Source organism: Sapajus apella, unplaced genomic scaffold (genome assembly GCF_009761245.1).
Source record: "Sapajus apella isolate SASKATOON/1434 unplaced genomic scaffold, GSC_monkey_1.0 scaffold2, whole genome shotgun sequence".
Classification (NCBI taxonomy): domain Eukaryota; kingdom Metazoa; phylum Chordata; class Mammalia; order Primates; family Cebidae; genus Sapajus; species Sapajus apella.
Genome location: NW_022436942.1, coordinates 7398383 through 7413499, shown reverse-complemented (window position 1 = coordinate 7413499; position 15117 = coordinate 7398383). Strand labels below are relative to the sequence as shown.

Here is a 15117-nt window from a genome sequence, read left to right as displayed (position 1 = left end):
AAAAAAAAAAAAAAAAAAAAAAAGATGCTGTGGGGATTCCCCTAGCTCTTATTCATAATCTTTCTCTATGTGAAGTGTAAGAGATAATCAATCCATTTTATTTACTATTTTACCAATGTAACTGCTATGCTCACCAACATGCAGTGAGTTTGGTGGCAACTACAGACAAAAGCAGTGTCAAATGGAGCACATTTTAGCTGTTAAGGCTAAAAAAGTGCATTCTTTCTAGTCAGAAGCTTTAATGTTCACACTGTAGATGTAAGTTAGACAGGAAAGCAATTTTTAAGTCAGAGCATTTGGTGTTAGCATGTATTTGTCCATCAATACAGTCTATTTCTATCTTTAAAACAGACTTGTTTAATGGCTTTCTTATATGCCGCTTTTTAAGGTTGATCTGTTTCAATTCTTTGTAATGGGATTTTCCAGAAGGCAATAAGTCAAATATGTTAAAATGTTTCTTACAAATTGAAACTACATTCAAATGTTTCATTCTGCATCCCAGGATAATCCTTAAATTTTTTTTTTTTAAAGTCTTTGGAACCTATAACCAAGCCAGATGAAGCAAAAACACGAAATTGCTTTTTCTAAAAAAAAATTGATTATGTTTTTAAATTTATTTTTTTGAAAAAGAAGAAACAGAAAGAGGGGCTGGGCATGGTGGCTCATGCCTGTAATCCCAGCACTTTGGGAGGCTGAGGTGGGCGGATCACCTGAGGACAGGAGTTCGAGACCAGCCTGGCCAACACGGTGAAACCCATCTCTTTAAAAAAAAAAAAAAGAGAGAGAGAGAGAAGGAAGAAGGAAGGAAAGGAGGGGGAGAGAGGGAGGGAAGGGGGAGGAAGGGAGAAAAGAAAAAAGAGAGAAGGAAGGCAAAAGAAAGAGAAAGAAAGGAAGAAAGGAAGGTGTTATGAAATTGCTTTACATAAAACTCTTCTCACATTTTTCAAACATTTGGTGTTTGCAAACACCACTAAGGCCAATAAAAGAAGACATGTAAATTGCTTCTATAAGTGAATACTGGGACTGATTTTAGTCCAAAACAACAACAACAAACACCCCAAAACACTGAACTTAACAGAACAGAGACTGACAGTATTACAATAATACCTGGGTTGGAAACCACAATTATGATGCAATCAGGACTGTACTTGACGATCTGAGGAATAATGAATTTGAAGACATTAACGTTTCTCTGCACCAGATTGAGACGACTCTCCCCCTCTTGCTGACGGACTCCTGCAGTTACCACTACAATCTTAGAATTGGCGGTCACGGAATAATCTTTAAAAAGAGAGGCAAAAACCGTACTTTAAATGCAGCTGTTCAATAAAACATATCCTATATGATATGCTCTAAAAGCCTAACCACACATAAGATGCTAGGACAGATATGTGAATTAAGTTTTCTGTATTGTAAGGGTTTGAAGTTTAATGTTTCTGTGGCTTCTTTCTTCTCCCTTGAACTACACTGCAATAATCCAAACATCAAAATGCCTCAGAAAATAAAGATGACCCCAAAATGTTTTTGGCTATGAATTCAATGAACCATCGGGAATAAAATGAAGTGTAAACAGTGAATCCAATAGGTAGCCAAAAAAAAGAAAAAAAAACAAAACTGAATCAATTTTAAGTTACTTTTATCTTAAAAAGTTAAATTTAGGAAGGGCAAAAGGCACCAAGTGTTTGGTTTTGTCTGGAAACTAAAACTTGGATTTCTAATACGTTTGTAGGAAGTTTATTTACTTTTTATCACTGCAAGTTTTCCAGGAGATTTTATTTTTTTCTTAAGGAAGTGTGTGCTTTTTAAAAATATACAGATACTGCAATTTGATGTGATCATTTGACTCAATAGTTATGGATGATTCACATAATTAAGCTGGATTACAGTGTGCCTTTTGATGGTTACTAATACTTTGGTTCCTCTCCCATAAAATGGAGGTAATTATAGTCCCTACATTTCATAAGGTTGTTGCAAAGATGAAGTTAGATGAAATAATACGTGCAAAATATTTCACATGGTGCCCAGAATGTCACAAATTTATAAATAATAGCTATTATTTAGTTTTTTTCAAGGCATTGAAATTACCTTTTACCAATACTTTAGGGGTCGAAAACATGCCTGTTCTCAGATACATATAAACAAGCCATTGTAACACAATAGCCCAAAATGTTACATATAAAATGTGTAGAAGGAATGTGGGAGAGGGTTAATAGAAGTGATACTTCAGTTTAACCTTGAGGATTAACTGGACCCAGAAGAAAAGAAGAAACTGCCAAACCAGATTCACCAGGATGGGAAGGCTAATTTTATAACAGAGACTGAGGGAGAAGAGGAGGATGGTGAGGCATGAGGAAATGCAGGTTGTATCCAAATTGAGATCTGTGCAGGCCGTGCTAAAGGTTTTAGAATGTAGACAAAGGTTTATAAAAAGACAGGACATTTTTAAAGAAAAGAATGCATCCAAACTTTCATTTTAGGGAATACATCTGTTTTAGGACAAAGATAACTAGTGTGGAGTATGGAATACATAACCATTTTCTACAGATACTTCCAATGGGAGAATGTCAATTTGCTATGTGTATATAGTAGCAGTATCAAGTGGGTTTCTAGAAATAGATGAAAGAAAATTGGCCTATAGAAGAAAGGTGGTAAGATAAACCAAATAATGCTATAAATCCAATTTGTTATTTCCTCTTAGTGACATATCAATGATCATTTATGGCTAGCAAACTCATTTTAGGTAGCTGTCCATTAATAAATGAATATAAAATATATTAGAAATAAAAAGTAGAATATAGTAGAGAAATAAGAGCTTTTTATAAAATGAGGAAAAAGGGGAAAACAGTTTATAATTACATAACAATTGGAAATAATTTGAATTTACTAAACTAGATTATAAATATTTTATTAACAGGTATTGAAATATTGAAATACCTGTTCCAAAACTTCAACTTTTCCTACTTAAAAATACATCTATTATGCTGTAAGATGCATTCTAAATGTATTTTTGGGGACATGAAAAAAATTAACATTTGTTCACTTTGGGCATTAAGTGAAATTACCTTTATCTGCCACAATTTTGGGTGTCTGAAGAAATAAGCTCCCGTGCTGCAGATCCATCATTTCTCCTTTAAGTTTATCTTCCAAAACATCCACAAGAGCAAGTTCATCAGCCAGAGACTGTAAATGCAAAAACAGGCATTAGAATCCTAAGCCACTCTAGGATGCCTCGGCTCAAAATCTAACCCAAAGAAAGATCTTTACATGGCTAAGCACCAAAGGTCAAAACATCTTAAGAATTTTACCATGAAATAAGATACTCAACTAGGATTCAGTTCACGTGATACAAACTATATTTTAAGAGCATATAGACTAAAAGATTCATTATGAAACCAGCTTAGTTCAAGAGTAGGCCCAGTGAATACAAGTCTACATATTAAGAGGGAATGGTGAAAATAAAAATACACTCGGGCCCAGAAACAACCTTGGGCAATGTGTCCATCCTTGAGGTCACCCCAATTTAGAGGTTTTCTGAGGGTAGATTTGGCTTAAATCACCAGGAGTGTGAGTTTACTTTAGGGTAGGATTTGAAACCCAAGTTGAAGCTTAGAATCTTCGGGTCGGCTCTGATCCACTCAAATGTCTTAATGGGGGAAGGAAGGAGAGTTTTATGGACAGAGTCTAGGATTGGGAGATTTTTTTCACAGGTGATCACTCCAAATGTGTGCCTGAGACTTGCCCAGTCTCATATTTCTTTTGTTTTCTATTCCAGTTGTCATTCTCTGTCCCCTATCCCAAATTAAATCTAATGAATATACTATTTAATCTTGATTGAAATATATATATACATATGCGTATATATATATATATATATATACATATATATGGAGAGAGAGAGAGAGAGAGAGAGAGAGACAGACAGAGTCTCACTCTTGCCCAGGCTGGAGTGCAGTGGTGCAATCTTAGCTCACTGCAACCTCTGCCTCCCATGCTCAAGTGATTTTTCCATCCTCAGCCTCCTGAGTAGCTGGGATTACAGGTGTGCACCACCATGCCCAGCTAATTTTTGTATTTTTAGTAGAGATGGGGTTTCACCATGTTGCCCAGGCTGGTCTTGAACTCCTGACCTCAGTTTCAGCCTCTCAAAGTGCTGGGATTATAGGCATGAGCCACCACCCCAGGCCTGGAATCATGTTTTTTTTTTTTCAATATTCTTGGAATCTCTACATAAAAGTGGAAGAAAAAAAGGGGAAAAAAAAAAGGTGTTGGTCTAGACACATCTAAACAAGCTGTCAGCTATGAAATTCCATTATCTTATGGAAGTCATAATTTATAAACTGTTTAAAAAGTGGTTATCCCTCCAATTGAAACATCACCAGAATCCTTGCTTTTATTATTTTTATGGCTGGTAGCAAAAATGTCAGCTAAGTAGAATATATCAATACGGGGGCCCAGTTAAAAATGCCAATACAGTCATTCCTCAATATACAATACTCAAGGGATTGGTTCCAGAACAACTGAGTGTACCAAAATCTGGGTTTAAGCAAGTATACAAAATGACAGTATTCACGGGATGTGAAAGACTCTCCACATATTTGGGTTTTGCATCCCCTGAATGCGATTTTTTCAATACATTTTTGGTTAAAAAAAATCTGCCTGTAAGTGAACCTACCCATACTGTTCAAGGGTCAACCTATTCTAAGAACAGTAGTGTGATCAGCTACACAGGTGAAAGGTGTAGGGTGTTAATTGGGGGTGGGGGGACGGGACGGGACACAGAAGTAACCGGAGTTCAGGAAGCACTGTGAAGAAGGTGGAGTAGCTCAGGCGGCAGGGGCCACCAGAGGGAGATGCAGCAGAGAGCTGGCAGACAACGAATAAGAAAAGCTGACCTACTTAGCTTGCTAGATAAAGCAGGTCTCACTCCCTGTACAACAATGAATAAACACTGTCGTTTGTTGCTAAAATCTAAGTGGCTAGCTGGTCTCATGAAGTGAGTTACAGTGGGCTTGCTTGTGAGGGTTTCTCTTAGACTGAGAGCGTCCTGATGGCTGAATGAGTCCTTAGTTCTGAGCAACCAAATTACTTACAGATTTTTGAAACGACCGTTCTGCGAGTTGGGGATCACATAGAAAACATTTCTTCATTTCCAGTTATATCAAATACTGGCATTAATTTTTATCTATCTTTACTTAAACCGTTTTGACACCTTTAAAGCTGCTTTTGTTGCTTTGCAACCTCTGATAAGAACACACAAAATTCTCATTTGTGTTTTTTAAGTCCTAAATTAATGCAATATAACTTAATAACAGCTGTAATGGTTCTATTAAGGTACTGAGCACTGGGAATATCATTCTTATTTTAGTAACATCACATGTGTGCTGCAGAAGTCAACAGGGCAAAACAATTGAGTGCTTAAGTAGAAAAGGATGTCACAGGATCTCAGATCCTGTCTCTCTGTTTCAGTGGGTGTAGAGAATTGCCTGAGTAGTGCATACTCTGCTGATAAGGAAGGAAGAGATCCAATACTTAAATAATAATAATTGAAACACCAAATTTAGCCGCATCTGCAGCACTATCCCGCAAATGGAGAGACGTGCAAATAGAGGATGTGTGACTAAGTACCGGTGCTGCTGTTTGGCTTACATAAATCTCCCTCTGTATTCACATATTTTATAAAATGAACTTACCATATATATAATTCACTTAAGCTGTAAGTATGTTTAAAATGTTTGAAAGAGCAAGATTTAGATTAACTTAAAAGCAGTATTCTTTTTGCGGATCAGGGTCAGTTATATACCAAAATACTATTTTTGAAGGCTTACTATAACAATAAAACTGCTTTTAAAAACATGTTTATTTTTACTCCTGTGACAGACTTAAAAAAAAAAAAAAAGGCTTTTAATCTAAAGTCTTGTGTGGAACAGACACAGCCATATATTCCGCCTTTTCTTCCTCCTAAGTAATACATTACTATCACCAGTGCCTTAGTATTTGATGGTTTTTATATCCAAGTGTTGGCTGGGCAAGGTGGCTCATGCCTGTAATTCCAGCATTTTGGGGGACTGAGGCAGATGGATCATCTGATGTCAGGAGTTTAAGACAAGCCTGACCAACATAATGAAACCCTGTCTCTACTAAAAATACAAAAATTACCAGGGCGTGGTGGCATGCACCTGTAGTACCAGCTACTTGGGAGGCTGAGGCAGGAGAATCACTTGAACCCGAGAGGCAGAGGTTGGCAGTAAGCAGAGATTGTGCCACCGCACTCCAGTCAGCCTGCATGACAGAATGAGACTCCATCTCTCTCTCAAAAAAATGCATCTGTATATATATATATATATATATATATATACACACACACACACACATTTGCATTTTTTTGCATAATATCCAAGTGTTTAGTATATGTAAAATTTGTGGGAGGAAAGGGTACAACCTTTCTCAAACTGTTAACTAAATGGACAAGTGCCATTTATTCAATAGTTTGTGTTTCTTCCCCTCCGAAATGCTACTTTTATATTATTATTAAATACTATTTGAGCATGTTTCTGGCTGAAATGCCAAACCTGGCTTGTACAAATACCAAATTTTAATTATGTTTTACTTTTAAGCCAAGTCTTGCACTGCAAAACTACTTTGCAATTTGTCTGTACATACCTTGCTCCTCCTAAGAGCTTTGTTATCTGTGCTCGTACTACAAGAACATGGCTACAGGCTACTGAAGCAAAGATAAACCTCAAACCACAGACAGACTTAGAAGCTAAGGATCTAAGATAATCTTGTCTGGAAGTTCTTCATGACCCTTACAACATGATGACTTAGACATTCAGCTCTTCCTCTTGGTGGCTAAAATGTAGAGCTTGAGATGGCTCAGGCTCTACATTTTAGATGGCTGAGATGGATAATGGGGCAAAAGTAAAGTCTGGCAGTAGAATATATAAAAAAATCAAAAGCTATGACCAAAGTTTGACAAAATATGAGTGCACCTTATAAGTAATAGCAGGAAATAATCATTTATTTATCATAGAAGTGCCTGGCAACCTACTACTCAGGTACACACTTATGATAAAGTCTCTGCTGCGATAGAATGCATCAGGAAGTAAACAGGAATTAAACAAACAAAAAATCTGGTTAATCTCTGAAGTTACAAGTGCTCTGAAGTGCACAAGGCAGTGAGATGTTGAAACTATAGGAAGGAAATTTATTTTATATGGGAAGGCAGGGAAGGACCTGCCTGCAAAGGCATGCATTTGCAGTAAGATCTGAATGATAAGAAGGGGTCAACCCTGTGGCCTAGGGAAGGACATTCCAAGTGAAGGGAAATGCAAGTAAAGGAGTTTAAGCAAAAATGAGGTTGGTATTTGGGAGGCAGAAGGTAAATAGAAGAGACGAAGTCAGAGATGGGACCACCACGTCGCACTGGCAGGTCTGTTGCGTCTGTGCGCATGGTGCCCCCGGAGTTGGGTGCTCCATTGCTTTGCTCTGAGAAATGCGCAGGGAGGGATCTGTGAGGCCTCATAGGATTTTATGTATGTGTGTAGCATACGTGCACTGTAAAATGACTGGAAAGTTTTGAGTAGGGGAGCCACTAGTTTTATGAAAGCTCCCTGTGGTTTATTACGTCAGCAATGGGCTGCAGAGAGTAAGCAAAAGCAGAAGCCAAAAATAATCGAGTTTTCATATGGTGGGACACCGTACTAGGGAGCCTTAGGGGGCTTTGCAAGACTAGCTACCGCATGTCCCTACTCAACTTCTCTGATGCTATACTTTTATTTAACTTCTGGGGGCAAAGTACACCATCTATGAGCTCAAAAAGGCCAGACCTGGCATGTACTCTCTGCATGATCTTAGGTGTTTTGCTTTTGTTTTTTTCAACAATAAGGTATAGATGACAGTATCTTCTGACAGTTTCCAGAAAGGAATAAATGAAGTAATATACAAACACCCACATACAGAGTTATTTTCCTTTCTCTATTGAGCTAGTGGAATTTCTAATCTTTACCGTGTATTAACACAATTTTGAACCACTTTTATTTCTACCCATTAAAATAATATTTAGCCATTTTCAATTGGTTAAGTCATCTTTCAACAAGTCAATCATTCTTTCCTGTATTTATGTTTTCAAAAATATTCTTCATTATATAGTCTCCACATAATTTCTAAAGCAATGTACTCCATTTTGCTAAAGATAAAGGGAAGAGGAACAGTAGATTGAAAACAGGAATCAGCTGGGCGCAGTGGCTCACACCTGTAACCCCAGCACTTTGTGAGGCCAAGGCAGGCGGATCAACTGAGTTCAAGACCAGCCTGGCCAACATCGTGAAACCCCGCCTCTACTAAAAATACAAAAAAATTAGCTGGGTGCGGTGGCAGGTGCCTATAATCCCACTTACTCAGGAGGCTGAGGCAGGAGAATTGCTTGAACCTGGGAGGCAGAGGTTGCAGTGAGCCAAGATCACACTATTGCACTCCCACCTGGGCAGTAAGAGGGAAATTTCGTCTCAAAAAAAAAGAAAGAAAAAAGAAAAACAGAAATCACTCTGAACCTGAAGATTCCAAATCTGTTAGCAGCAGGGCCTAGTCTCTAAAGCCCCCGAGCTGAGCCGAAGTGTTACCTAACTCTAGGTACAGTCTCAATGAAACTGTTTACTGAAGAGAATTTAAAATTTGCAATTACAACAATCCTAGAGGTACTTCTTATAGAATCATGGTAGCTCAGATGTAGTTTCCTGAAAGGTCCAGATTTTGAGATTAACAAAAGAAAAATCTTTAGCTAGTATTTAATTAATACATTTATTTTTCTAAATGCTAGCATTGAATAAAAAGAAAATTGTAAAGTCACTATGGCAAAAAATTCAGAGCGCAGTTCAACATACAGCCCTTCCACTTCCATGTGTGAGACTGTGGACGGGCCCTTTGAGCATTAGCCATGTCATCCAACACCAAGCATATAAACAGTTCCTATCTCCTACGGTTATTTAGGAGAAAGCATTTTCATTTTATCTTTGAATATGGCAGGTACTCGATGGTTTTTTCCAAAGCTGAAATACTTTTTGTTTTTATTGGTATGAACAGTGTGCACGAAATTGTGGTTATTTAAATTCCCTGTAATCTAGGAAGCTGCTATCCTAAATGATAGTTACCTAGTCAACTGAAGCTAGCTAGAAGGAAATGCAAAAGGATAAAACTTTCATTGGTGTGTACTATGTTTTTTAGCTTATTTTTTTTGATAACTGTCTCTCAGTAAAGTTTCAGTTTGCTGGTTTAGAATTTAAACTTTGAGAACAGAAATGTGCTTGGTTAGGGGTTATTCAGACAGGCTTTACATATGACACAAAGGGACAGTGTGTTCTGAAGGCAGGCAGCGTTTTTGTTCTTGTTCCTACATTTAAGGCAGCCATCAGAAGAAATAAGGAATCAGTTCAGTGAGATAATAAGGAAAGGGCTTCTTTCCTCAAGTATTTGAGAACTAAAGAAAGTATAACTTTGGTTTGAACTATAAGGGATACATAGGAGGTAAGGCAAAAAGCTTATAGAGGTACGCAGGAAAAATAGAGCCTTGAGAAGTGGATGGTGATAACAGTATGGTATTAGTGTTAAATCTCCTGATGTTGATAATTGCACTGATTATCTCAGAATATGTCCCACTCTTAGGAAATGTACTCTAAAACAGGGGTCCCCAACACCCAGGTCATGGACCAGTACTGAATCTAGAGAATCTAGCTAATGCCGGATGACCTGAAGTGGAACAATTTCATCCCCAAACCATACCCCCACCCCAAATCTGTGGAAAAATTGCCCCCCAGGAAACTGGTCCCTAGTGCCAGAAAGGTTGGGGACCCGCTGCTCTAAAGGACTTGGAAGTAAAGGGCAAATATCTGCAATTTATTTTCCAATGGTTCAGAAGAAAGCCATATATAGGTAGATATAGACACATGTCATGGACATATGTATCTATTTCTATAGATCTCTGTATCTATAAATCTATCTATAAACACACATACAAATATATGTATATGTACATATGGTGAGAAAGCATAAAGAACAAAATGTTAAGAATTGGTAAATATAGGTGAAGTATTTGTGAAAGTTTTATGTTTTTACTATTCTTACAAATTTTCTGTAAATCTGAAATCATTTCAAAATAAAACCATTAGGTAAAAGTTTAAGGGGCATAATAGGATATTCCTACAACCTCAAAAAGCCATGCACGGCACAGATTACTTATTAATTAAAGGAAGGAAAAGGATCTTTGCATAGAGAAGGCTTACCGTGACCACTTTAGCCAGGGGATTAAGTTCAGCAGTACTGAGACAAGTTAAACATCATGTGCCTCCTGATGGTCTGCACAGAGAAGGACATGACATCACCTAGTCCTAACCCCACCCAAAAAATTCAACCCGAGCTAAAATTACAAGAAAACCTCAGACAGACAAATTGAGGGACATGCTACAGAACCCACCTGGATGCTACAAGAATGTCAATGGCACAAGAAACAAAGAAAGTTTGAGTAACCGTTCCACATCAGAGAAGAATGAAGAGACATGACAAGTATATAAAATTCATTATCTGGAACTGAGGTGAAAATAGTTATAAATGGCATGATTCTGACAACATGGAGAATTTTAAATGTTAATAGTGTATATTGGATGACAGTATTGCATCAGTGTTAAAATCTCTAAGTGTAGTAACTATTATGGTCAGATAGGGAGAATGTAATCGTTTTAGGAGATACATGATTAGATATTTTAAAGTGAAGTGTGATTACATCTAGGACTTTAAATTGTTCAGGAAAAAAGTCTTTGAAAGATATAATAAAATCCCAAGGTGCCCTAAGAAACTGTGTACACATGCTGAACTTCTCTATCATCTATGGTGTTCTTGAAATGTACCTTTCCCAGAATGCTGATAGCACACGCCATACCAACTTGTCCAACACCCACTACAGTGATCTTATTGTTTGGGACTGTTGTCTCTTCTTCTGCAACTGGTGCAATGAGTTTTTCCTTAAGAGTTGCCATTTTGCACTGCAAGGAAAGAATCAAAACATTACACATGTATCAAATAGAAATTATCCTTAAACTGTTACTGTTGCAATTTTCAATTCAAGTACAACTTAAAACCAGCCTAATGATATTCTAGAAAGCAGAATATATTTTAAAGAACCACAAAACCCATTTAATGGAATAATTCGTTAAGGTAAAAACTTTCATGAATGAAGCCCATGAGAATTCTTCTCTTCAGCCTATGATTCCATGTGTGTAAATGTAATAAGTTGTGAATATTTCTGGTTAAAAAAACTGTGAATATCTTTAAATTAGCTAATTTGTTTCTGTTTCCCCTATGAAAAGAATGTACATGTAACTACGTAAACTAAGTTTGGGTCTAGTATTAACTTATATTTAAGCTTGGATAAAAAGAATAAACAGCCAATTATAAACATCATTTCTACTACCAATGGTTATTTTCATTCTTGGAAGATAGGGACTGTTTCTTCTACTTTGTCTGACATAAAATGTGTTACAGAGTACTGGACATAGAATGTATACTTTTTTTTTTTTTTTTTCTTTGAGTCGGAGTTTCGCTCTTGTTACCCAGGCTGGAGTGCAATGGCGCGATCTCGGCTCACCGCAACCTCAGCCTCCTGGGTTCAGGCAATTCTCCTGCCTCAGCCTCCTGAGTGGCTGGGATTACAGGCACGCGCCACCATGCCCAGCTAATTTTTTGTATTTTTAGTAGAGACGGGGTTTCACCATGTTGACCAGGATGGTCTCGATCTCTTGACTTCGTGATCCACCCGCCTCGTCCTCCCAAAGTGCTGGGATTACAGGCGTGAGCCACCGCGCCCGGCCAGAATGTATACTTAATACATAGTGACAATAAAATGGCAATGAATATTTTTTATGAAAGTCTGCAAAAATATCACCCTGAATTATTTTTAGGGCACCCAAGAAGCTTCTTGGAAGGTAGGTAGACATTTAATACATTGTCCTTTCAGCGGATCACATTAGGTGAATATCAGCCTCTGAACCAGTTTCTGTCTAACCATCCAAACTAAAGCCCCCAAAAAGTTAAAGAAAAATTAAAAAAAAAAAAAAAAAGAAACCTGTTGGAAAATGAATGATCTGTACAGTAATACCAAATGTTATTTGTGTTATCAGATAACCAGATGTGTTTTCTTGGTAACTGAAAAAAATAGCAAAATCTATTGAAATAAACATCAATTGCAGGGCAATTTATAGTACACTAAATGTATACCACTCTGCCTTCTTGAACTGAAAATGCAGAGGGCAAGTATTTTCTTCATAATTATAATAACCCTTTGTAATGTCCATTATTTTCATTTGCTTTTTACTTTTCATGTCAGACTGTCGCATCTGAGGCCACCATACCTGTCTCAAACTGTGCCAACGCTTCGTCTAGTTTTTTTTCGTTTTTTTTTTTTTTTCTGAGACGGAGTTTCACTCATGTTACCCAGGCTGGAGTGCAATGGCGCTATCTCGGCTCACCGCAACCTCCGCCTCCTGGGTTCAAGCAATTCTCCTGCCTCAGCCTCCTGAGTAGCTGGGACTACAGGCACGCACCACCATGCCCAGCTAATTTTTTGTATTTTTGGTAGAGACGGGGTTTCACCATGTTGACCAGGATGGTCTTGATCTCTTGACCTCGTGATCCACCCGCCTCGGCCTCCCAAAGTGCTGGGATTACAGGCTTGAGCCACCACGCCCGGCCTCGTGTAGTTTTTAATTCTAATCTGCAACGGACTAAGCAATAAATCTGGTTTATTAACTGTATATGTAAAGTAAGAGTTAGCCAAACTCTGAGTTGGAATAAAGTATCTAAATTTGGAGACAACTGTATAACAACTATTATATTTTATAGCTACTCTTTCTCCAAAAAATTTTCCCCCACCTTAAGGATAAAAGTAGATTCTTTCCCCTTTACAGATCACACAGTTTCCTAGCGGATGCTAGAGAGAGAAGATGCAATGTTGTGCAAATGTCTCTACAAATAGACGACCTTAAAATGAAATAAAACATGGCCTGCATTTTAAGCAGGCTCAGAAGAATGCTGCAGCTCTTCTTGAACGAAGACACACATGAATAGCTGTTTCGCACTTAAGTTTATTTTTGTTAGATGGTTTGTTTAAGATCAGTTTGGTATATAGGGAGGCCCAGGAAGCAGTGGAAAATGAAAATCCAGAAATGGTGGCTATATAAATACAGATTCGTTGTTCTGACCTTTTAATTCAGAAAACTTCAGGCAGTACAATTTAAAGGCTGGGGCCGGATTTTCTGTCAGACTTTTCTGGAGAAAGTGCTTTTCTTTAATTTTTCTTTAAAAGGAGTTTTAAGAAATGAGAAGAAAATGGTCTGCGTGATATGCAGGCCTATGCCAACATCAGAGTGCAGAATAAGGAACAAGAACAAAAAACAGAGTAAAAATCTGAATCTTGGTCCTTTATGTCTCCTCACTGCTGTGGATATAAATCATTAGAAATAAATGAGTGCCGGTCGGGAGCGGTGGCTCACGCCAGTAATCCCAGCACTTTGGGAGGCAGAGGAGGGTGGATCACGAGGTAAGGAGATCGAGACCAGCCTGACCAACATGACGAAACCCCGTCTCTACTAAAACTACAAAAATTAGCTGGGTGTGGTGGCGTGCACTGTAGTTCCAGCTACTTGGGAGGCTAAGGCAGGAGAATCGCTTCAACCCGGGAGGCGGAGGTTGCAGTGAGCCGAGCCGAGATCACGCCACTAAACTCCAGCCTGGGCGACAGAGAGACTCGATCTCAAAAAAAAAAAAAAAAAAAAAAAAAAAGAGAAACGAGTACCTTAATTTCAGGAGCAAAGATCCTGTTTGCAGAATCTTTCTCATTGTAATCTTTTAAAAACTCAGCTTTTGCTTTTGAATTCCTCCCCTCCCCCCAGGCCCCAGGCCGTCACTGCAGCCAGCACTGCTCGCGGCGCGCAGAAACCACCTCTCCCTCGGGGGACAGGCAGCAAAGAACAGCAGATCACGAGGGCAGGCAGAAGCCAGAGATCTCCCCGAGTCAGGTCTGTGGGGACAGCCTAGGATTTCCTTACTCGGAGCACCCAAAGCTGGTAAAGTAAATGAAGCACCTAAGCATCAAGAAAAGAAGCCAGGCAAGAACTGGCGCGTGGTTCCTGGAAAGGCTGGGAGAGCCGGGTAAAGATGAGCGCGGGGCCAAATGTGCTGGTCATCTAATGCCTTTCTCCTCATCCCAGCGAGCGCAGGGGCATTTCCCTATTACCGTGGTAGTATACTCAAATATTCTAGGTAAAGACCGTCCAGCCTTCATAGACCACCTGGTTCCTTCCCCGTCCCCCAGCTACTCGGGCACGTGTCCCGACTCCCGCCAGCAGGCCGCGGGGGTGATGTGGCCGCCATGAACCGACCAAGGACAAGTAGGGCCCGGTTTTAGCTGCAAATGAAACAAGTCTCTCTCTCCCCTGATAGAACCCCCTTGGGCCGCAGCTGCTCCCCTCCGCCAGGGCACGACCCGCCCTGCGCCCTAAACCAAGCCGCAGAGTCAGGGCCCGAGGCCGGATGCTCTGAGCTAAAGGCCGCGGAGGACAGATGTGCTTCTTGGTCCTTCCCACGTCTCCCGCACAATTACTCCCCCACACGTCCCACCCCGCTTGTCTGTGAGCCAGGATTCAGGGTCCTGCGCAGAAACCTACCAGGAGAGAGAAGGCTCTGGAGACCGCAGAAACAGTGGTGCGCAGAAGACAATGTCAGCTGCCTGCGTCTCCTCTCGCACCGGATCCGCAAGGAGGGAGGAGGGGGCGGGGGCGGGGCCCCAGCACCTCCGCAGCCTCTTGGGTTTCTCCATTGTGATTGGAAACCCGAGCACCGCCTACCCCTCCCCTCGGCTCGCTCAATCCCCTTCAAGGACAAGGGCTCCAGTGTGCGCGCTCCCTCCCCCGCCCGCCAGATGAGGAGGTCACCTTCCCGAGGCCTCCGCGCCCAGCTGGTCTCACATCTCACAGGCTCTCCGCGTTATTTCTAAAACTTGCCCATCCCCGACTCTTCTGGACTTCAATGTTCTTGTTCGATTACATGTAGTCCAAACAGAAATAAATTTCTATG

General features: G+C 39.7%; 1 protein-coding gene across 1 annotated transcript in view; it reads right to left on the bottom strand.

Moving 5' to 3' along the window:
• Window positions 1-14932, bottom strand: part of LDHB (lactate dehydrogenase B) — a 23060-nt gene extending 8128 nt beyond the window's left edge. Inside the window, exons 1-4 of the mRNA XM_032287645.1 lie at window positions 14709-14932; window positions 10896-11030; window positions 3063-3180; window positions 1108-1281 (exon numbers count right to left, since the gene is read on the bottom strand). Coding sequence (XP_032143536.1) covers window positions 1108-1281; window positions 3063-3180; window positions 10896-11024 — 421 coding nt within the window. The 5' untranslated portion in view covers window positions 11025-11030; window positions 14709-14932. The remainder of the gene's footprint in view (window positions 1-1107; window positions 1282-3062; window positions 3181-10895; window positions 11031-14708) is intronic.
• Between the last annotated feature and the right edge of the window lie 185 nt (window positions 14933-15117).